The sequence below is a fragment of the Cyrtonyx montezumae genome, unplaced genomic scaffold (genome assembly GCF_038088225.1).
Source record: "Cyrtonyx montezumae isolate F1298 unplaced genomic scaffold, pur_monq_1.0 scaffold_8, whole genome shotgun sequence".
NCBI lineage: Eukaryota > Metazoa > Chordata > Aves > Galliformes > Odontophoridae > Cyrtonyx > Cyrtonyx montezumae.
The window spans coordinates 57,189,540-57,213,177 of NW_027072089.1; the positions used below are offsets into that span (position 1 = coordinate 57,189,540).

Here is a 23,638-nt window from a genome sequence, read left to right on the forward strand (position 1 = left end):
CTTAAAAACTGTTCTGGAATAGGTATACAGTTTTCTACTACTGTGAGAATATAGCAAGCCATCACAAAACACAGGCAGGCAAAAGAACAAACAAAATAATCTAGCTCTCTTACAGCCTCTGTCTGCACCAGAAAAGAAAGCTATAAAGGAAGATTAGTTGCACAACTGAATATGCTTTGTTAGACATTCCTTCCCGAAACGTTTCCAGAAGCATGCACTTTGTTATTTTTGCATTATGCTATTTTGTCTTTGAGAAGTACACTGGCACTCTGCAGCATATTATTCAAACCATTCTATATCAGTGTGCTATAGATTCAAAAGTCTTTCCATTTTCAGCATATGCTTAATGGACCCGAGGAAGAAGAAATACTTAAATCCAAGTAATTTCCCCTCAATTTTATTTCCATTAGGAAGGATTTCACAGCAAGTGAAAAAAGATGATGTACCAGAGACAGCCATTTACAACAGCTGAACAGTCTATATTTTAATAGAATGTTCTGCACTATGAAACAAACAACAAACAAAAAAAAAAAACAACAGACAACAACATGAAGTTGCTATTATTGCAGATACTTCAGGAACATATTTATATTCCATGTAAACTCTAAGATGTTTTTACTGACCAAGCACATCTTCACTAAGTAGATATGAACGCTGTCCCTATGATAGTGAAAACAAGCTGTAAGAGCTATGGTTCCACCTCTGTTTCTCACGAGAACATATTTAAAGGCATTCTAAGATTCTTCATTATTACTTTAAAGCAGTAATTGTTCTATGTTTTAACTTCTTTAACTGTCATGGAACTGTTTTCATTCCTAACTAACCATCCTCCTTAACTGCTGCTTTCTTTGTTATCTTGTTTTTCATGCTATCTTGCATTCCAGGATGTGAAGATGTGAAAACACAAAGATGAGGACTCTTAATTTCATCCAGATCTCCAAAAAGACTCTGTTAACATTAAAAGGTTTGTTTGCAATCTGCCTCCACCATATCTGTATTGTACCAACTTACGACAGCAATGCTGAAGAGTTTTTTAGAAGCAATGAATGCTACTCAGAATGCAAATTTGAATCACACAATTCTAATTTTTTGAATTCTTTTCCCCAAACACATCTGTAACCATCCAAAACATCTTTCTATCATCCTACAAAATTAATAGCAGCTAACATACAGAATCCCTGTCTATATATGTCAAAAACATTATTGCTATAGGTTAAAAAAAAACAAACCTTACTTTAAAAGAGCATAAATTGAAGGAAAGTATAAGCCACCTTTCAGTTCATGCTTATACGGGTAAAATAAGAGAAGACAAAAGATTCTTTCATTACCATGTCAGCATTTCTTAAATATAGTCTGGTTACATCACTTGGGACACATCCCCAAATTTCCAAAGAAGTCAACTTCTGTTGAGTTTGCTAACACTTCCAGTTAACTTCTCTCCCAAAGTTACTTATAATCCACACACTTTTCAGAACTGGACCAGCAGCACTGATTTGTTACAATTTTTAATCTTTATTGCAAAACAGGAGACCAATTCATAATCTTTATATGGGTGGATATCTCTTAATTTCAAATAGCCTTTCAGTATGGCCATGCAGCCACAGGGGATAATTTGACTGTTTGCTGCAGGATGCACTTGTACTACTGACTGCTGTAATGGAAGAGAAGGTTATTAGTAGTCAGCATGGATTCACCAAGGGGAAATCATCACTGACCAATCTGGTACCTTTCTATGACGTCAGGACTGACTGGGTAGGTGGGGCTGAGGAGCAGATGTTGCATACTTTGACTTCAGCTGGGCTTCTCACACTGTCTCCCACAACATCCTCATAGGCAAGCTTAGGAATTGTGCAACAGACAAGTAGTCAGTCAGGCAAACTCGCTAACTAGCAGAGCTCAGAGGGTTGTGATCGGTGGTACAGAGTCTAGTTGGAGGTCTGCAGCTAGTGGTGTTCCCTGAGAGTCAGTATGGGGTCCAGTCTTGCTCAAGATCCTCATCAATAATCTGGATGAAGAGAAAGAATGCACCCTCAGCCAAGATGGCTGACTGTACAAAGCTGGGAGGAGTGACTGTCATACCAGAATGCTGTGCTGACATTCAGTGAGATCTGGGCAGGCTGAAGAGTTGGACAGAGAAACCCTTGTTGAACCTCACCAGGGTCATGTACAGAGTCCTACTCCTGGGGAGGAATAACCACACACATCAGTACAGGTTAGGGGCTGACCTGCTGGAGAGGAGCTCCGCAGAGAAGGAACCTGGGTGTCCTGGTGGACAGCCAGCAGTGTGCCCCTGTGGTCAAGAACACCAGTGAGGTCCTGAAGTGCATGAAAAAGAGCATGGTCAGCAAATCAAGGGAGGTTCTCCTCCCCCTCTCCCTCCTCCCCTGGTGAGGCCACATTTGGAATGCTGTGTCCAGTTCTGGGCTTTCCAGTTCAAGAAAAACACCAAACCTCTGCAGAGAGTCCAGCAGAGGGACACAAAGATGATGAGCACCTGGAGCATTTCCCTTATGGGAAAGACTGAGAGACCTGGGACTGTTTAGTCTGAAGAAAACTAAGGGGGCAGCTTATCAACACTTATAAATATCCAAAGGACAGAAGTCAAGCATGTGGGGCCAGGCTCTTTTCAGTGGCACCCAGAAACAGAGCAAGTGGCAACGGGCACAAACTGAAACACGGGGAGTTCCATGTAAATGTGGGGAAAAAAAAAATTTTGATGGTGACAGAACACTGGAGAGGTTGCAGAGTCTTTTTCTCTGGAGATATTCAAGACCCATCTGCATGACTTCCAGTGGAACCTACTGTAGGGAACTTGCTATAGTAGGGCTATCTCCAGAGGTCCCTTCCAACCCCTACAATTTTGTGATTAACTCTTACAAAGAGCCATAAAAATCACTAAGAAGAGATCAGACTGCTAATATGCAGTATGCAAAGGTATTCAGGAAAATAACAGCTACTCATTTTAAAAATACAGGCCAACAGAAAATGAAAGAACATGAAATTTAACTTTTCCACAAATATTTCCACTATAGGAGAAATTAATAAGAATCTTAAAACCAAATTATTAATTGAAAGAACATCATGCTGTAATTGGATATAGCAAAATCAGCTACAATGAGGTCTTATTAAGCAAAAGAATGATTTAAAACTTACAGAAAGTAAACATTGCAATATTAATTCTGCTAACTACCACATCACTGTGTGCTGCCATTACTTGTTCTTCTCAGAGTCCCACTTTCAGTCAGGATCTTTACAACATTTGGTATATCCATTCCTTTGTCAAAGGTAAAGAAAAGAATAGAAAGAAAAAGAAAAACTAAGTGCTCTGATGATACAACATTTAAAAGCACAAGTTATACTGAAACACTTAAGACTGATAACATGAGTTTGGAGCTCTTATTCAGTGAAAAAATACCCCATTACCAAGCAAAATGCACCACGTAGTTGCCTAGAAACTGAAAAACCACGTTCCTTTGAAAAGCTGCACTGTTTCAGTTAAGGTATGCCTAGCCCCATCTAGTCTGTTACTGACTTACAAAGACAAAAGAATCATAGGATGGTTTGGGTTGGAAGGGATCTTTAAGATCATGTAGTTCCTATCCCCTACAGGGGGGGACACCTCTCTCTACACCAGGCTGCTCAAAGCCCCATCTAGCCTGGCCTTCAGTGCTTCCAGGGGAGGGAGCATCCAACCTCATTGGGCAACCTGTTCCAATGTCTCACCACCCTCACAGGAAAGAATTTATTCCTAATTAGTCTGGATGTACCCTTTTTCAGTTTAAAGCCATTTATCCTCATCCTGTCGCTACTTCTGCAGTTGATAATTTGTAAGGCATTACCAGAAGTGCTCTGTTTTATCACTGTACCTGTAAGTCCATGGTCTCTCCTGAGCACAAGCAAGAAGCTTATGCTGCTCTGATGAAAGTGATGGATACTACTTTGGTGGAGGTAGGGGAGTAGTATAAGAAACATAGGGACAGCTCAAGTGGTAACCACCACACAGTGGCCATAACCAAATGCTAAAGGAAGAACAGAACAAGTGTATCTGAAGTCTGGTGCGTTGTGAGAACAGTGCATTCTCCCAGCCTCAGTTATTCCTTATAGCTGGTAACTTTCCAAGTCTGCTATGGCAAACTTTTAAGTAGTGCTCACTGGGTCTCACACTGTCTGACCCAGACAGGAGAGACAAGAACTCAGGTGATATTTTAATAACCACAGCATCCTGTTGTAATGCATTCCATTATGGTTGGACTAGATGATCTTGTAGGTCCTTTCCAACCTAATGAACCTATGAACCTATAGATCATCTACCTACTGCATAAAGAATAATCTTTTGACCATGTTGAAATCAGGCTTCCTCTATACTCCACGTTTAGGAATCTGTTATTTCCTATGTCTTTTGATCCAGTCTTTACCCACTTACGGTTTTACAGATTGTTTATAACTTCAGTCATCTCTTTTCCACGTCAAAAGCAGTTCTAGTTTTCTATTGCTTCTTATATGGAAATTGTCCCCACATCTTGTTGCCTCCTCTAAACCTTTGCAGCTCTAAAGTCCTTGATATAATATAAGGGAAAATAGAACCATATGCTCTATTCCAGATATATGCAAAGCATGTTTATGCAATAACAAAATAATGACTCTCATCTTGCTTTTCATTCCTTCCTTATCTCTTTGTATTCAGTTTGTTCTTCAGACTAGTAAGCTGTTATTCCCACTGATTCAGTGAGGAGTATTTTAACTTTTTCAGTCACCAACACTTGAAATGCTTTGAACAGCACTGTCATCACAGAAGTTTGTCACTCAGATACTCATCCCTTTTTTCAGGTCATTTAAACAGCGCAGTCCTTAACCACAGGACCACAGTTCTACTGGGACCTCAATATGCTGTAAAAAAAAATAATAGTCCATTTGCTATCTGTTTATTTTTTAAACAGTGCAAAGACGTCCTTCTCTTCCCACAGCAACTTAGTTCTATTCAAAGCCTCTGATCTATCAAAAGTATCTATAAAAAGCTTCCTGGAATTCCAGACTGACTATACAAACTGAATAACCTTATCTGACTCCCATTTCAAACATTTCCAGGAAGTCTATATGGAAGAATTTTCTTATTCATCTCTAATACCATCACTCTGAGCAGATCCCATTTACCCAAGCGCTCACTAAATTCCACCCTGCTTTTCTAAATAGTTTCTATTCACCTAGCCAACAGAGGGTGGTATTTTCAAAGATCTTCTAGAACCCTGTACTGCCTCTGCACAAAATGAAGTTAACTTTCTCAGCAGCCCATGTGGTGGTGTGTTTTGGATTTGTGGCTAAAATAATGCTGATAATACAGCAGTGTTATTACTCTTGCCAAAGACAGTTTTCACAATGCCAAGACTCTCCCATTTTCTCCCCACCCACTACCCTCATGCTGAATAGGCTGAGGGTGGGCAAGAGTTGGACTAGATGATCTTGTTAGTCCTTTCCAACCTAATGTATCTATGAATCTAAGAGACTGAGAGTGGATGCAGCTGGGACAGCTGCCCCCCCAAGTAGGGGCAGCCTAAACTGGCTTAAAAATTAAAAGGCAACAACCTCTCTAGTATCACAGAGTTCTTTGCCCCATATAATCATTGATGTTTCACAGAGCTAATGAAATTGTTATGTACATTTTCATACACGTTTCTGTCTTCAAGTATACACGAAATACCTCTGAAAGCTGGATTCGTAGCTGCTATTTTGTGTAGAGTAGCAGTAACTTCCTCAACATCCATATTTCTTACGCTGTTCAAAAATTCAGTGGTGATGTTGTTCTCATGTGCTATGTCCGAAGAGCCAGTTGAAAAGTTTTGCAATTCATCTTCCTCATTTATTGATAAGGACTTCTTAGCTGATCGGCTGCTTGAATAGTCTTAAAGAAAAGTAATATTGTTTTTCAGCTAGAGAAGATTCTGAAGAGTCTTCATTACTTAGTTTTCTAAATAGAGCTTTTCAAAACTAACATTTCCAGTCTAGCACAGCAGCATCATTAGCAAAGGCCACATCCAACTCCACTAATATTTTCACACAACTGAAGAGTCAAGAATGACCTCTATTTACAGAAAATCCCAGGAGAGCACAGGTGGCATATGAGTAAAAGCTCCTTCCATTGTCACTTACAAAAAACATCTAAGAGTTCAAATTCTTTTATATTGCAAGTAATTGCAATTTTTGTTATTAGCACTGCATTAACTGAGGTCTTGAAAAGTTAAGCTTTACAGAAAAGAAAGCTGCCACTGTATAGAAAAAAAAAAATGTCACAAAACAGATACAGTAGTACTCTGAGAATATTTTTCTCCAAATTTAGAGTGGTACTTCCTACCAAATTACATGAAAAATAATGATTTGTTAATACTGAAAATGAAATACTCTCACAGAAATCCCCAAGATTTTTTTCTTTCTTTTTTTCTTTTTTTTTTTTTTTTTAAGATTCATCAGAAGTACTGAAATCAAGCAGTGGAAACACACAAATTTTTAACAGCTTTGTTTATGCTACCATCCTGCTTGAACTAGACCTGCACTAAGCCTCTTCTCCACCAAAAACAGAAAAAGATGTGCCAAAAAATAAAAAACAAAACAAAACAAAAGAGCTATTCTTTGAAAGCTTCTTTAGAAAGAGCTTCTTTTAGACAGAGGAAAATCAGAACTGATCACCCAGTTAGAGTAAGATGAATGTTTATTAGTAGGCTGCCTTCTCTATACATCTGTAGAGGATGCATAGATATTAATCTAAGTTACTTGGCCTTGTTCTGCTTTTAAACTCTACTTTTAGAGAAGCAGAAAAATAAAAGTAGCTTTCTACAATTTAATCTTAACTAGTGTTTAGATTAAAGCAATTCAAGACGCTTATGCTAAAGTTACCAGTATCAGAATCACTAATACCTGCAGGAGTCAGCTCAGATTGTTCAGTAGAACGTTCCAACGCTTCTTCTCCATTATGCTGATTGTCTAAGAGGTCCTACAAGTTTGAAAATAGTTGTGTTCAGCAAAACAAAACTCTAAAATGACAATGCTACATTTTAGTGACCACAAAAACAGATGAGACAACACTTTTCCTGCTACCAAATTTGAAAAACAAAGTTATTTGAAAATCGTATAGCTGGCAATGAACTTTTCTGTGCACATTGCTCATGGCATCAGTCTATACCTAGAAAGCACTATTTTAGGCCAACTGCTGCTTATAGAACCTAATTCTCAGCCTGCCAGATCAAAATAAGCAAGTACTTCAAACTTCAATTAAAAAAAAGTACCTGTTGAAAGATCAAGATTCAGGATATTTAAGAGTTTTCCCAAATCAGTTTATTTTAGCTAGAAAGCTAAAACTAGTAATTAGTTTTACCAGTAACTCATAGGCTAGAAGTTACTTCAGTTAGACCTCAACTGCTTTGAAGCATTTTGCCCTCTTTATATATGAATATCAACAAAAAATCTTCTATGAAATAACAGCAGGGATAAGATGAATGTAAATGTATTAAGGAAGTTAAAAGGAGTAAATAATGAGAATTATAGGCATATAATTTATCTTGGAGAAGTATTGACTTTTTGAAGCAGAAAGAAGTAAAGATGGAATATCAGAGGGAAATAAATAATTACAATAAAATTCTGAATAAAGGCTTTTGACAACAAAGCAAAAAACTACCACACTTTTTTTTTTTTTTTTTTCCTGAATCATATCCTTTCTGATTCCCTTCAATTTGTTTGGCTGGTATCTCATTTGGCATTTTCCACTTAGCCTCACCTTTTAAAATAAAGAGGTAGTTACGTAGCTGGAGTAGCAGGAGTAGCTGCTACAGGAAAGGAAAATTTTGTTTGACACTGACAATTCTATGAGAAAAGTCAGGAGGCAAAAAGGGCATGGTTTCCAATGACAGGTATGTCAAATGGATTACCAACGAGAGGAAAGTTCCTACCATCCCTGCTGGATGTCAATGTGGAGTCTGAATTTTATATCATGTAACATGACACCTTCATATTGTGGTTGTTTAAAGACAAGTCAGTCAAAAGGGACTGGGTTTCTGATAGTGGAGCAAGAAAGAGACCTCAAAAGGAACAATCTAAGAGTAGGACCAAACCAAAAATCGTACAGAAAGGAAACTGATGCCAGTAATGTTAGATTACACAGTGAATGAAGTGCAGGATAAGGCTAGGAAAGGAAATACAGAACACGACTGTCAGGGAGGTCAGCAGAGATGAGAAAACCAAAGGTTGGGATTGAAAAGGGGTGAATTAGAAGAAAAACTTAAGATGCAAGGGAAAGCATGGGAAACAAGGGATGCAATGCATTTTGTCTTCTTAAAAAAAAAAAAAGTAAATTCAATAAAAAGTATCTTTGAAGACAAAGAGCATTGAGACTCCTCAACAAAAAAGCTGTGAGTCTATCCTGCCATCACTTCAAAAATTCTTCGAGCATATAACAGCCAAAACTTTCAGTACATATGCCATGGCAATTTTAATTATAAGTAAATTATCTGTAATAGCAAAAATGCCTCATCTCACAAATCTATAGAGCTGTAGAACCAAAACCTCATTACTTTTTTTGATGCAGCTTGCTGACGATATTCCACCAACGCATCTGTGAGTGTCTGTGTGACTTTTAGGATAAAAGCAGCATCATCTTCATTTAGTATCTCAAAACTTTGCTGGAAAAAAAAAATGAAGTTCACAACTCAAAAATTTTTGCCTTTGAAAGATACAAGTATCACAACATGATACAAGTATCACAACATATAAATAAATCCTGAAATTTCATTTCATTTTTGTATTTCTATCCTGTCAGGTATGGCTGTTGTTAGAAAGTAAAATTTCAATTTTTAATCCCAGAAACCATAGTAGGAGGGGACAAATGGGAGAGGCTTCTAACAGAACACTGCAGCAGCTATCCAAGACAATCACTTGGAAAGAAATAGCACCAGGATGCTCCTGGAAAAAAAACATGCAGGAAAATGCTTTTCCTTAAGTGTTTTGATCTCTACCTGAGCTATTTGTATTCAAAAGAATTTATGCAATCTCCTCCCTGAGGCCAGATAGTCATGACCCACTTCTCTTCAAAGCAGCAAAAAGACAGAACACTTCTGAACTTGAAGATATACACCACCTGCCCTTATAATACCTCTGAAGAAGCCCAAAGGGAAAATCAGAGGGTTCTCTTTGAGAAGAAAGTTGCAGCGCTAAGAGCCCTCACAAAGACAGCTATGTGTATCATACTTGTGGCTATGCTAATAAGCTACTGTCCAGATTGAAATTAAACACCTTTAAATACTCCAGACAAAAGTAATCACCAGGAACTAGCACCAAGTCATACGTGACAGGATAGCAGGGACTAGATTATATTTTTAATAATAATAGTGTTTGTGTCTCCTGTTAAAAACTAGGGAGGAAAAGGAGTCAACTCAGGCAAGGATGTGTCTGCTATCAGGTAATAAGAAAATTAATGATAAAAAATGAGCATACAGATTTTTCTCACTTAAAAACTATGCAGTAAGAATAATCATTGAAAAAAAAAACAACTGGAAATCACTGCACAATATGAAGAGCAACTCCAGAAAATATACTTGTATAATTACCTTCCATTACATAACACAACTTTTGTTTTAGAAGAGGAAGAGATTAAAGCAAAAATCAACAGAAACACATAATGCAGTCTGTGAAAATATGACTAATAAAAATGCTAACACTAAACAATTTTCAGTCACAATCCCAACAGTCCTCCCCTAGGTGTCAGAGGACAACCAGGTGAAGAAAGAGGACCCCTTACCAGTAAGGTAGAATCCTTTCAGTTTCACTGTTAAGAGGGAAAAATGTATAGATATACAGACACACTTACATACACGCACAATAGAGTAAATACTGCTTGAAATGCCATGCAGCCATTGACTCACAGTAACCACCCGTTAAGACACTCATTAAGTTCTTCACAGAAGCTTTTAACAAAATTACAATTCCCACCACTTACCACTCTTGCAGTGAATGTGTAAACAACACATATTTTTGACAACTGAGCAGAATTCAGCTGTTCTGCCAACTCTTACAACGTGAGGAGGTGGAATTTATTTATTTTTTAAGTATTTTTTTAAGTATTTATTTTTAAGCTCACATTTTATCCCTTGAAAACTGCCTCTTCCCTTTTGTTCTTATCTCAAATGTTTGAGTAATATTTATTACCAACTACTAATTCAGAACTTGTTACTGACTAATTACTAATCAAAATGAGTAATTTTTGAGCAATTAGTAATTCTGTGAAAGTTTTTCAAGAATGACATTGCAAGGCTTATGATGTAATGCTTACCAGGTAACTCAATAGTTCCTCCTGACTAGTGAATTCTTCAGCAGCTGCCACAGATGCTTGCTGTTTAACATAAGCAACATCTATTAGGTGCACTATTTAGAACTGAAATTAAACAGTAATAATTACTATGGTTATTCTAGATGCCTGCTCTAATAAAATTGTGTGTGCTTGCACAGAAAAATGTGTTTTCACAACAATATCAGAAAAAACGTTGTGAAAGTTCTGCTTAGTAACTCATGGGTAATTTGTTGTAGATAATATTATTAATTTGAGTAAGCAAAAGCAAACATTGCCATAAAGTCATTATAATCCCAACTACGTGTAAACTGGAACAACCCATTAATGGAAAAATATTCACCTCAACTTCCTTGTTTTCTTCCTGCAGCTGTACATTGGTCTCACATCTTTGGATAGAAAACATATGCTATTTCTTTTATTGTATTAAAATAATACACACAGACAAACACACGCACACAGATTATCCTTTTTTTTTTTGATCTATCAGGCAATTGTTCATCAGTTTAAGTTATTGACACACTACACTTTGAAAGATGTCTCTGAAAGGTCACATATTTCCTTGCAAACGTTTCAGTGGGCCCAGATACCATCGTAAAGTTCATTTATTAGTTTTTGTTTAATTGTTGTTGTTTTTGAGTGTAATTAGCTACTATGTAAGTTCTAAAAGCCAGAATTAAGAAAAATTTGTATGTTGGTAGTAAAACCTATAATAATTCTGTATGCACTGCAGAAAGACAAGGCTTCTAATCTGTACCAGCATTTCAACAAACTTGTGTTTACAAAGATGTGGCCAGGAAAAAGAAAAAAAAAAAAAGAAAAGAAGTAGTGCTCTATAGTGTGGCTACAGTAATACCAAAGACTGATATGGCTTAAATTTATTAACCCATATTTGCAGAGTCTTGAAATTAGAGCCTTCCAAGATCACAATCACCCAGGACCTGACCTAATAGCCAGACTAATGAGTGATTTCCTTAAGGATTCTGTTCTTAAAATCTAAATGTGAATGTCTGAGATTTTATTAGCTCCTTATGTCTGATGCTTACAAACTAATTTACTCTCCAGATTAAGAGCTGCTACAGCCCTTTGGAAACAGAACAAATAAATGTAAAGATTCATAAACACGGACTTGAATTCAATTGCAACTAATCCTTAATGTCTCCCCAACAGCAAGGCAAAAGTCTAGAAAAAGACATTTTTCCTTTTCCTAAATAAGCAGAAGGTGCCAGCCCTTCAGGTCTGATAGGTATACAGCTGGTTTAAAATTAGGAAATATTATGTAAGAATGTCATTAAAGCAAAGTCAGTGAACTATTAATGAATATTAATTAATGAATATATGCATATTTTCCCATATTGAACACTTCCCTGAGGTCCTTGGTGTTGCACAAAAGTAGCTGATGTTAAAGGCATTCCCCCCCACACAAAGGTGGATGATTTAAATTAAAAATAAAACAGTACTACTATTAATAAATACAAACATCAAGCAGTTTAGTCTCACGTAATTTAAGGGGTTCAGGGGTGATGGATTTATCTGGTTTTGTTTTACTTTTCAGAACTGTTCCCTTCGCTGCCTTCTTCAGTGTGGTCACCTTCAGTGCTTTCAACAGCCTTGTTAGTTTCAACCTTCTCATCTGGTACTGCCTGTTCTTTCTGACAGTTTTCCTGCTCCTCCTGAACATTCTTTTCTTCTAAAGATAATAAAAACCAGTATACTTAGTAACAGTTTTCTGAAATTCTGATTTTTTTAAGTATTTCTTGAAAATTTTTAGAGCAGTATTAATAAAGTGTAAGTAAGGTGCCCAAATAAAATCAAAATCTAAATATCAAATACTTGTGCTTCATGGCTGAACCAAGTCTGTATTTCTGACCAGAAATATTCTGAATGAGAATAAATATAATGTACTTACACAGTAGCCCACTTCCCCCTCTGACATTAAGTTTACAAGCAGTAACTTGTGATGCTTCTTCCATTACATGGCATTCGCTAATTGTAACTTATTTCTGTTTTTTTCTCTCAAGAAAATAAGTATTAATCAAATATTTTAAATGCTCAAAAAATATATAGCCAGTTTACTTTCTTTGTATTCTTTTTGTGCCCTAAACAGTCTGGCCTGCAGCTCTTCTCTGTTAGTTTGCTTTTATTCTGACACAGAAGAATGGTCAGTATGTTCAAAAAGAACCTGGGCCCCTTGCTCCAAAAAGTAAAGTAAAAACAGTTAAAAGTTCTGCTTATTAATCCTGTTTCTGTTCTAAAGTAACCACCTATAGCAACTTTAAATAAACCTAGACAGTTTTCTTTCTGCCTGACAGATATCAAACACATCCACGCACTGTGTAAAAACGTCTACAGCAGAGCATTGCTATTGAAGCCATAAACGAGTACATACTGAATAAATAATTCATGCAGTGATACAAGTTTAAAAAACAAACAAACAAAACTCCTGTTCTCTGACCTTGAATTGGATCTGGCATTTTTCCATCCTTATTTTTACAGTCTATTCCTTCTTCATTACTAACTGACGTATCCACATGCTGAACTTTAGCTTTCGAAGGGCTATCATCTGCATCAGGATCTAAACAAACATGCTTGAAATGTAGCAAGATGGACAGTATCTTGATAGAAGTTAAAAGGAAATTGTAGTGGTTCAGAAAGTGCATTTGAATTTTAACTAGCACTTTTTCTGTGCATTATTAGTTACAAACATTAAGAGAATAAGTTTGTATGCGTTATTATGTGTCAACATAAAAAAGATTAACTAAAAGTTTTAAATACTTTAAAGCCTGGTTACAGTTACACACAAATCTCTTTTCTTAAAGGAATTAAATATTATAAAACATAGTAGAATGCCATATCATGTGCAAAATTAGACTCATTAACTGAAACTGGATTTAAAAACTCCACCCTAGCTCTGAAATGGCTAACTTTCCTCTTGAGAGTATGACACTGCTAATCAAGATAAGCATAGAAATAGACTTCATATTATTTCTGAGATATTTTAAGACACAGTTTACATATTAATACGCATTAAAATTCGTACATCAGTTTTAATCCAAGTCTCCATGCAAGCCCCAAAAATAAAGAGTTCTGTACCAATTCCTATCCATTTCCTAGAACAGCCTACAACTGGACTGTTGGTCCACCCAGATGATATCATTCAAGTTGTGGAAGAGTAAACTGAGTGAAGTCTCACACATACCACATTCCTACAGCTTTCTAAGACCAATGGCTGGTAAAACCAAAGGTTTTCTTCCACAGGTTAAGAGACTTACACCTGGCTTACTGGACAGCTTGGTAATTGTACACACTGAGTTGCAACCTGCTCCTGCCCAGTTCCCCAGAAAGCCTGTGAGCAGCCAACACTGAGGAGACTACAGCTGTTACCAGGTTAAAAAAAAACAACAAAGGTTTTTATAAAACGAGGAAGACTTTTTGGTATTGAGGATGAGAGGGGGAATGGAAAGAGGGAGAGAGAGAGTGGAGACATAAGTAACAGGCCTCTGTAGTTGCTCATGGAAAAAAAAAACTTGTTCATCCAACAAATTTTCAGTATATCAGACCTTACAAAACACACCTAACAACACATGCACACAAGGTCATTCTGATCAAATCTTTCAACCTGCCCTGATATAACTGTCTTAAATTAAAACAAGTTTACCCAAGTTAAAAATGTACAATTTACATCCCAGTGAGCACTTACATTCTTGCCATCTCTTCCTGATTACCGGAGCTTCTATAACAACCTAAAAAATACAAATAATTATTACAAATTATAAAATAAAATAAAAAATAATATATAATAGTATATATATTATAAAATAATTATTATAAATAAGACACAGTTATGTTAGATATTTTGCAGATAAATTCTTAAGTATTTCATTACATATTTACTTTGTATTGGTACGACTAGTAAAATATAAAAATAAAATAAAATAAAAGTAAAATACTAAAATATCTGGTTTCTGAAAAGTACATCAATGAAATTAATAACAGATTTTATGCACTCTATACTTCAGAGTTCCTTAAATTAAGGATGATTTTGTTACAGATGCAATTAAACTGTTTTGGTTTGTGTTGGTTTTTTTTTTTTTTAGAAACAATCTACAAAATATAAATGGAATCAATTATTTCCATATCCATTGAGACATATCTGAAAATAAACATATATGTATATTATTTCCATAATCATGCTGGAAAAGTATTAATCACATTATGTTGTTTTGTTTGAAAGCAATAATATCCTGTGTGCAAACAAATTCCAGATGTTAAGAACCTACAAGTCTGCCAAAAGCCAGACCTTGCATAATTTAACAAGATTTTGGTCCTGTACAAAAAGAACACTTATTAGCATTAGCTTTTGCCAAGAAGCACTGCTTAGCAAGCATACTGTTGACAGACATTGAAATCAGTACAAATTTAAGGCACAGAATAAAGACTGATAAGCACCTGAATCAAGTTGTTTTTCAAACACTGCTGTGGTCTGAACAACTGAAAGCAATATAAGACATCTTCTTATGAACATGCTTCTAATAGTGCTGCTCCTCAACAATTTATGCTCACAGTGCTCCTATGATGCCAGGCCATTGTTGAGAACCCCAAATTCACCTGCAAACTTCCACTCCTTTTTTTTTTCTTTTTTTAATCTGTTTCTTTTGTCAACTGCCACAGGATGCTAACAAAGCAGAAATACATTTGGGAAAGTATAAAAGGCAGTTTCCTAGCAACAATGAAACAAGTTACTTTGCACACACAGCTGGGAATTAATTACATATTAATACAGATATTCTGTATATCATGTTCCCTGCAGTTCCTACTCAGGTAGCTCAAATATTGTTCCAGACAAGACATAATTATGAAGAGAACCACCAATGGAAAATTGCATCCAGGGTACTCTTGAAAGAAGTATTAAGAAGATAAAAGTACTTGTAATAAAGGGTAAAAAGAATTTTTTTTTTAAAGTTTTCCTATCATCCCGAGCATACCCACCCAACATAAATCATTTTTAGTTTATTTACAATTGTATACATTATGAAATTCTCATAGAAATATACCTTTAATTGTTTTCTTCCCTCTTTCTTCTCAATTGTTAATGCAACTTGCCTCACTTTTCTGTTTAGTTCAGAGCCTTTACCTTTAACTTCATCAGATTCTGCTATCTCAGGATAATGTTGTTTCTAGATAAATAAGGAAATGCAAATCATGAAATCACATTTACCCCATGCAACCCTCTCAAGATCTAGCACAGCTAATACTGATGGGCGAAAAAACAACTTGTATATATACAAAACAGAACATATTAAAATGTTTAGATACATAATTGCAGAAAAACTGAGAGGACCAAAGCCAAATCTTCAAGCTCAACACTCAAATCTGAACTGGTTGCACAGGGCTTTGTCCACTTCATCTTGAAAAGCACTGAAGAAAGACATTTCACGATCTTTCTGGTCTTTCCTGCTCCAATGTTTGACTGTCCTCATAGTGAAAAATCTTACATCAGGCAGCAAATCGTCCTGCTTGAATTTAAATTCCTGCCATGAACCTCCACAGTGGACTTGATTGTCTTATTCACAATCTCCCCTGAGGTACTGAAGGACCAGATTCTCCTGCTGCTTTTTCTTCCCCAGTCTGAACGAGTCCAACTACCTCAGCTTCTCTTCAAAGGAGGAGTGTTCCAACCTTCTCATCATTTTGGCAGCTGGACTTGGTCAATCTCATCAGTAACTTTCTTGTTTGCTGGAGCACAAAACTGTACACAGTACACTAGATACAGACTAAGAAATAATGAGAAAAGGGAAATAATCACTTCCCCTGATCTACTGGCTATACCCTTGTACGCATACCTCAGTTTGCTATTAATATCCATTGATGCCAAGGTACACTACTTAGTCATCTATATAGACTGCTGGTCACAAGGACCTCTAGTTCTTATTCAGAACTAGCCTGTCCCACTGAGGCTAACCAATCCCAGGTGCATGAATTAAACATTATCCTTGCTGAAATATTATTACTATGCTTTACAGTATTTAAGAATATAACACAGATGCGGTAAGATTCAGAACTGAAGGAAACAATTCAAAGCTAACAAGAAATACAAGAGCTAATAGCACAAAAAACATCAATACAAGTCGTACTGAGCACATCCAGCTGAGTGAATGAACAAAACCAGAATGATGTATAAGAAGGACATAATTGCACAACCAATGCAATATGTCTTATATCACTAGCTTCTGAAAGATGGGACAAGTTCTTCATTCATCCAATTCTTTAAAACACTTTTTTTTTTTTTAATTAAAAGTCTACTTGTAGTAACTTGTATATTTCATTATTGGCATTGCTGGTCAACCAAAATAAAATAACCCAGTGTCACAACACCCAGGCATATGGATTATCGATGAGGTGAACTCTAAATCCATGTTTTAGAACATTAACCAATGTGCATGCTTACAGCTTAAATACATAAAAGCTTCTGTCAAAACATAACAGCTTAAAAAAAGTGTTGTTTTTTTTTTAATTAAAAAATACCATTTTCAAATTCTCTGCTAAAACAAAACAAAATCCACACCAATAAAACATAACTATTTTAAAGTAAAATCTTACCAGGTATGCCAGTCTGTGCTTGGAGCCACAAACATGCATGAACATGTTGCTCAGTCCTGTTTTACAGTGGCACAGTTGACATTCATAGAGAAACGGAAAATTGTCTTTTGATCGATATTCAATTATATAATTAAGTCCTGCATTGATTAAAAAAATATAGTAATAAAAAATAAGTAGGTTAGGAAATGAGATGTTTGCTTAAACAGTATTTTGGAGCTTAAGAAACAAATAACCAGAAACAATCTATGAAAGAGATATTAAAGGAAACTATCAATATTGCATGTTAAACACACGAATTAAGATTTTGAAAACAAGTTATTTTATGTTTTGGCTGTCTTGTCTTCTAGACTTCTTCAACACCAAAGACATAAAATGTCATTAAGATGCCCTATGTTCACCACATAGAACTTGATACAATGAAAAAAAAAATTACTTAGAAATTAATAGCAACTAGGATTCAGAAAAGAGGGTACTGAGGGTATTTCTGTATATGTTTTAATATTTTTCCTGTCCATCCCATTTTCCCCTTGCTCCACAGGATGGGACACTACATTAGGAAAAAAAAAAAAAAACACAGAAAGAAACTGACTTAAATGAGTGTTACTGTCACACCACCTTAAGTTGCTTCTAGACCATGAAAACATTCCACATTAAATAGAATAATTCTGTCACTGAGTCCCCTCACAAACCAAACCACTGGGTATCAATGTACATTCAGTAGAATTAGATAATGTATAATAAAGGCTTACATTTTAAAAAATAACTCGATACTGTCCAAAGATAAACATCATACAAGCAACTACACAATTAAAAACTCTCACCAAGTGCAGGTTCCGAATCTTTACATGTATTAAGCTGTTCTTCCAAGGTCTGTCCATGATACCTTTCTGGCTTTGTTTGCACTGTAAGATAAAACCGCTTTTATGTAATCTCACATTACAAACCCACCAGTCAGTCTTCATAGTCTCAAGTCATGTCACAAAACTCCAAAATGAAATGAAGTCCTCACTCCAATCTTTGGCCCAGAGAACATCTGCTAAGTAATACACTCATAAGAGCAGCCCTGCTTATGATGGGCCCCATATCACAAATCAAGTCAGCTATCAAGTAACATAACCCACAGAGTTCTATTTTCACTTTCTGTAATACCTAGCTTGTTAAGTATTGTTCTAGGTGCTATTATAAAATGTACTTCAGATCAGAAATAAAATTGATAGAAATCAACTCCAAATGCTCTATGGTTCAGACACCTGTACCTCAAAACATTTTCTTTTGCCTATTTCCTTTTTTCTTTTTTTTCTGGAGGGGGGGTGGGTGGTGGTAGGGGCATTAAACATTCTTACCATAATCAGGAATTATTGCAGGTGCTGTCCCTCGGTCCCCTGCGCCACTCGCAGTTTTAACTAGAACACAAAAATAAAACTAAACTAAAGAAACCCACACATGAAAATTACAATGTGATGTCCTTGGGAAAAAAAAAAAAAGAAAAAGACAACACGCATTTATACCAAACAACAACAAATGTCTCTATTAAAACAAAGAAGCAGGCAGAGAAAGACCAATTCAACCACTAGCTATCTCACAGCATGGGGATAAGCACATACAAAATCAAATTCTTTAAGAGTGGCTTGAATTGTAAGTAATTTTGGCTGTAATTTAATTTATATAGAAGGCAATCTGCAACAAGAGAAAAGTCTGACTGACTCTCTGCAACACAAATATCTCTTATGCTATAATTAACAAAGCTTCATTTCATAGATTTCTAGTCTCCTTTAATCTAATACACCACAACAGATGAGTTTAAATCCACTGAACCTGAGACACTTAAACCTCTTGCCTCCCAGGGCACTCAATTCAGCCCACCCTTCCCACCTTTCTTAAAAGCTCTGCAGCTATCTCCTCCCCAGTCAGATATTTTTCCTGTCCACATATGGCATGTGATAGTTTTGCAGCTGCAGAACTTAAAGAAAACTATAATAGAAATAATAAACTCATAAATATGAGTTGTGCAATGTACAAAGCTGTAAATATATTTTGGTGCATCATGAAGTAGCAGAACAGCTATAGCCATTCCTAGTGGAACAAGATCAGTGCATAAAAAAATGGAGAAGTCTGAAGTATAAATTAAACCTATCAAAGTCCTTCACTTCCATTAATTATTAGGATGATAGAGGCATAGAATGGTTTGTGTTGGAAGGGACTTTTAGGATCAAGTAGTTCCAACCCCCTGCTAGAGGCAGCGACAGCTCCCTCTAGACCAGGTTCCTCACAGCCCCATCCTGCTTGGCCTTGAACATCTTCAGGGAGGGGGCATTCAGAGCCTCACTGGGCAACCTGTTCCAATGTCTCACCATCCTCATAGTAAAGAATTTCTTACTAATACCTAGTCTAAATCTACTCTATTCCAGTTTTAAGCCATTTTCCTTTGTCCTGTCCTTACATGCCCTTATAAAAAGTCCCTCCCCAGCTTTCCTGTAGGCCCTCTTCAGGTACTGGAAAGGCACTATAAGGTCTTCTTGGAGCCTTCTCTTCTTGTGGCTGAAGAGCCTCAGCTCTCTCAGCCTGTCCACGTAGGGGAGGAGCTGCAGCCCTATGATCATCTTCGTGGCCCTCCTCCAACAGCTCCATGCCCTTCTTGTGTTCAGGGCCCCAGACGTGGACACAGTACTGAGGGGTTAATAAGCTCTTCTAAAAACCAAACAGGAAGTGTGCACTGAATAGTGCTTTAGGAGGCATACTTTTTGTAAATGCGTTTTAAATCATAAAGGTCTCAAATTCTTCGATGTTTCTCAAAATGTTAATGTAGGTGATGATACGAATTGTAGCCAATGCATTTTAATGAACTTTTCTCACATTATTATTTTTTTTCTGTAAGTTCATACAGTTACATCACTAAAGAACACAGAACAGGTACAGAAATCTTGAGAAAGTCTTCTTTTTTATTCCTCTAAATTGGGAAAGGCTGAAAGGTACATCTGTAAAATAAAATAGGAAGTATAAAATCTTGCACTTACCAATGCCATGAGCCTTCAGGGCTTCTTCAACCTAAGTAATCAACCACCAGTGAAGAAAAAAAGTCACTCGTGATTCAAAAAATAGCAATATTGAAGTTCCATTGTTAATAAAAGAAGCTATATTAACACTCTAGATTACTTAAAGAAAATTATATTATACTTTAAAAAAAATCTAACTAGGCAAAAATATGCACAGGATTTAAATATTTCCATTCTGGACTTACTGTATTGTTGTATTCTTCAACAATCTGATGTATTCTGGTTACTAATCCAAAATACAAGACACAAAGTTTTATGCACCTTTTCTGATGGTATTAATGTACCAAAAAAAAAAAAAAAGATATTTCAAACCCATATTCTACTGTTAAGTAAATCTGACTGAAAAACTTATCTTACCTTCTTGTGCTTGAATCCAAGGAAGTGAGTCTGCAAGTTCAATGCAGAAGCGCACCAGATTTTGCAAATCTAGGTTAAAGAGCAGAAGTATATTTCTAGCATTTCATACAAGCCAGTAGAAAAAAAAAGATAACACCACTGATGTCAAAACAAATCACTTCTGCAATCATGATGTCAACACAAGTAAGCTCTACAGAAGTACTGTTCTTTAAAGACAAGCCAAAGCCTCATCTAAAACTTTTCTTCATGAGGTTCCAAGACCCCCAAAATAACAATGTAATTAAAAGGAATATCCACACGGCATAAAAGTTTTGGGTGTCACTAGAACACTGCAGCTATCTCATGGCATATTCTTGTGTGTATAAGGAAAGACCGATCCAACATTTTCCTCACATCCTATCAACCGAACCAGAAGGAAGGCATGGTTGTTACACACCAATATGCGTGCATAATAGGAATCAGCACCTAAGATACCTATTTTTTTTAAATCAAGAGCTGCAGTATAATCTTCCACTTTAAAAGAGGGTCGTTATTGAGAAACATAAGTTTGATTCCAGTGACATTTAAGGAGAAAAAAGACCCCCAAAAACCTGAAATGAAGTTAAATTAATCAGCAGGGATCTTTATACTGACTTGGAACATCCACATGAGAGGCTCTAAGAACAAATGTCTGGCAAAAACATGGCAACCATAAAACCGTATGATAATGAATATAGGAACAATTCTTCACATTTTGGGGAACTGAAAATGAGGTCTTAAGGAACCAACAGAAGTTTCTTTGTTTTTCAGCAAAGTCAAGCGTTTTTCATACTCCTGTTTATATCTTGCTCAGAATACATGTGATAAATTGCTTTAGTACACTCGATCAGTGCACCATAGTCACTGTCTTTTTGCTCGGTAAAACAAACCAGAGAGAGGGGTGGAACACTGACTCATCCTCCTTTGCCCATTGGCAGGCACATCCAGGCAAATTGTTAATATAGCTTAATTAATTACCATCTAGCCTTAAGATATTTAGCACCAATGCAGCTAGTATATTTAGCAACAGCACTGCTGAATCTGTTTTATACGCTGCCTCGCTAAACTATCAACCATTCAACTTTGCAAACCTGTTTCAATGCAAATCCCTGAGATGTTCTAACAGGCAAATACTGACCCCCTGGTAAGGGCTATACATAATCCTTTGGACATAAACAATTGAGCAAGTCTGGGACTAAGACTGGGCTTAGCTGCATCCAGATTTCGCTCAGAGAAGGAGTTTAGAAATCAAGGCAGGGGGGGTCTTTCTGAGCCTCATGACCCAACAGGAGAGCTTCCTTAACTAGACAAACATCTGATTCTACACATAAAGTTTTATTTATATACCCATCTCATTAAGTATAGAGACCTATTTTGGGAAGGTAACTCTTTATTACACCTTCTTGAACATCATTAATAGCAATAATCAAACTAAGAAATGATGCTTGTGTTAATGTGATCTGTATTTGCAGAACACCTAGCAGGCAAGACCTCACAGCTATTGTTACCTGGGATTCTGACGTTCCTGGCAGCCTCCGAAAATACTTTCTGTTCAAGTTTTGAAAAAATAATGCAACTTTTAAATTTCTAAGCTTATAAGGATCACACAATATGGCACAGAGAACACATAGGAAACATTTGCAAGAACATTAAAAATGCTACTAAGGAAAGCTGACGTGGGTTATAAATGGAAATACTTTATAACTGATCAGAAGAGAGGCAAACCAGCAACCCAGCACTGACAGAAGCCAGTGTGAACACAGCCATTCTTAACACCAGTATTTGTAAGGAGTAGGGCAGACACAGTAATTGAAACTCCCTTGTCTGGTTTGAATTCAAACCAACAAACCTCAGCAAGTTTTTCAAGATATTAAAAAATGGCAAACAGATTTGTAACAAGGAAAGATAACAGCAAGGAATCTGCATCAGGCTGTTGTTATCTTAGTCTCTCTGTACTACATGCACTCCTAGTAGGATGCCATTACAGAATATCCCAAGTTAGAACGGACACGTAAAGATGATGGAGTCCATCTCCTGGCTATGCACAGGAACACACAAAACTCAATCCCTGTTTTTAGGAGCAGAGTTCTGGTGCTCCTTGAACAACTTGGGGCCATGCCCACTGCCCTGGGCAAACTGCTCCACATACACCACCCTTTGGTGCAGAACCTGTCCCTAACCCCAACAAGACCCTACCCTAATGCAGCTCCATGCCTTTCCCTTGGCATGACCCCCCTTACCGATAGGGGTCAACTCGAGGAAGCCCACTGCTAGAAGCAAGTAAACACAAGAAAGAAGGGTGTTGCAATGCAGCACTGCTCTGAATAACCCCCATAGCTGTACAAAATCCCTGTTCTGCACCGATTCTCACTAGGCAACGCGTGTCAGCCTTCAGCCAACCCGGGATCCTGTACTAACATCGAGATGTCTTGTTTCCTTCCTTCTGACACAGGAAGTGGGTGAGGAAAGAAGCACCCGTTTCAAAACACAGCCAAAGCTTTCCAAGGAAAATTAATTAATTAATTAATTAAAATAAAATGCCGGCTCTGCACCGATTTTGCTCAAGATTTTAAACAATATACGAAACCAACCTCAAAGCATCGCATCCCCGGTTCGGTTCGATTTTGCTGTAGCAGTTATGTAGCGTTAGTTACAGCTGTCATCGCACAGTACTTACGTTGCAGTAGAAAGGGTTCACCTGCTTCTTCACCTCCGCCTCGGGGTCCATTGCCGCCCTTCAGATGCCGCGGTACCTCTGGGAAAACTACGGAAAGATGGCAAAGTTGTTATTTCAGCGCCAGGAAAACATCGGCTCCGCGCATCCAAGCGTTACGCGTATTCCACTTTTAGGTCGCGCCTCGTGCTCGGCGGCACTGAGCGCCCAAACCTCCGTCCCCACGGCGGCATTTTTAGCCGCGGGCAGAAGCCGTTCCTCCCCCGAAGCTTCCTTCGAGCACCAGAAAGCCCCCACGAGGTCACGGTCGGCCCCGAAGCGGAACAAAGCCGTACTATTCCCAGCGTCCCCGCGTTCCCCGAGGCCGAGCGGCGGCTTCAGAGAGCGAAGGGCCTCGGCCACGCTTCCCGCTGGGCTCGGGGCCCGCAGGCAGCGCGGCACGGCCGCCCGCACACACTCCGGCGGCGGCGGCGGTGGGGCCCGGTGTGTAGCGGCGCGCTCAGCCCCGGCCCACCGCCTCCCAAGGCGGCCGCTGGGAGCGCTGCTGAACGGCCGCCGGGCTCTGTCGGAGGTAAAGCCCGGCCAGGGGCCGAGCCCCGGCGCGGCGCGGCG

The 23,638-nt window shown here is 37.5% G+C and overlaps 1 protein-coding gene across 2 annotated transcripts; it reads right to left on the reverse strand.

Annotated features, from left to right (window-relative positions):
- Nucleotides 1-381: 381 nt before the first annotated feature.
- On the reverse strand, nucleotides 382-23,482 carry LOC136059383 (uncharacterized). 2 transcript variants are annotated; one of them, XM_065753540.1, is made up of 17 exons: nucleotides 23,362-23,482; nucleotides 23,030-23,116; nucleotides 20,335-20,403; nucleotides 19,939-19,969; nucleotides 18,268-18,327; nucleotides 17,746-17,826; nucleotides 16,925-17,061; nucleotides 15,379-15,501; nucleotides 14,025-14,067; nucleotides 12,780-12,899; nucleotides 11,873-12,014; nucleotides 10,668-10,713; nucleotides 10,310-10,369; nucleotides 8,556-8,663; nucleotides 6,907-6,982; nucleotides 5,696-5,896; nucleotides 382-3,274 (listed from the first exon to the last, which is right to left on the reverse strand). In XM_065753540.1, the coding sequence occupies exons 2-17, from the start codon at nucleotides 23,078-23,080 to the stop codon at nucleotides 3,195-3,197; spliced, it is 1,428 nt and encodes a 475-aa protein (XP_065609612.1). In that variant the 5' UTR covers nucleotides 23,081-23,116; nucleotides 23,362-23,482; the 3' UTR covers nucleotides 382-3,194. The 2 variants fall into 2 exon arrangements, with proteins under 2 accessions (XP_065609612.1, XP_065609613.1); XM_065753541.1 differs by having other exon boundaries at nucleotides 382-2,180; nucleotides 3,154-3,274; nucleotides 23,030-23,482.
- Between the last annotated feature and the right edge of the window lie 156 nt (nucleotides 23,483-23,638).

Excerpts from the sequence above, each read along its gene's own strand:
- LOC136059383 (XM_065753540.1), bottom strand. The coding sequence starts at position 23,080 with ATGGACCCCGAGGCGGAGGTGAAGAAGCAGGTGAACCCTTTCTACTGC. Across the intron at positions 20,404-23,029 it reads TGAACCCTTTCTACTGCAAC|ATTTGCAAAATCTGGTGCGC; the intron begins GTAAGTACTGTG and ends TCTTTAACCTAG. Across the intron at positions 10,714-11,872 it reads GAAGGGAACAGTTCTGAAAA|ATGTGAGACCAATGTACAGC; the intron begins GTAAAACAAAAC and ends TTCTATCCAAAG.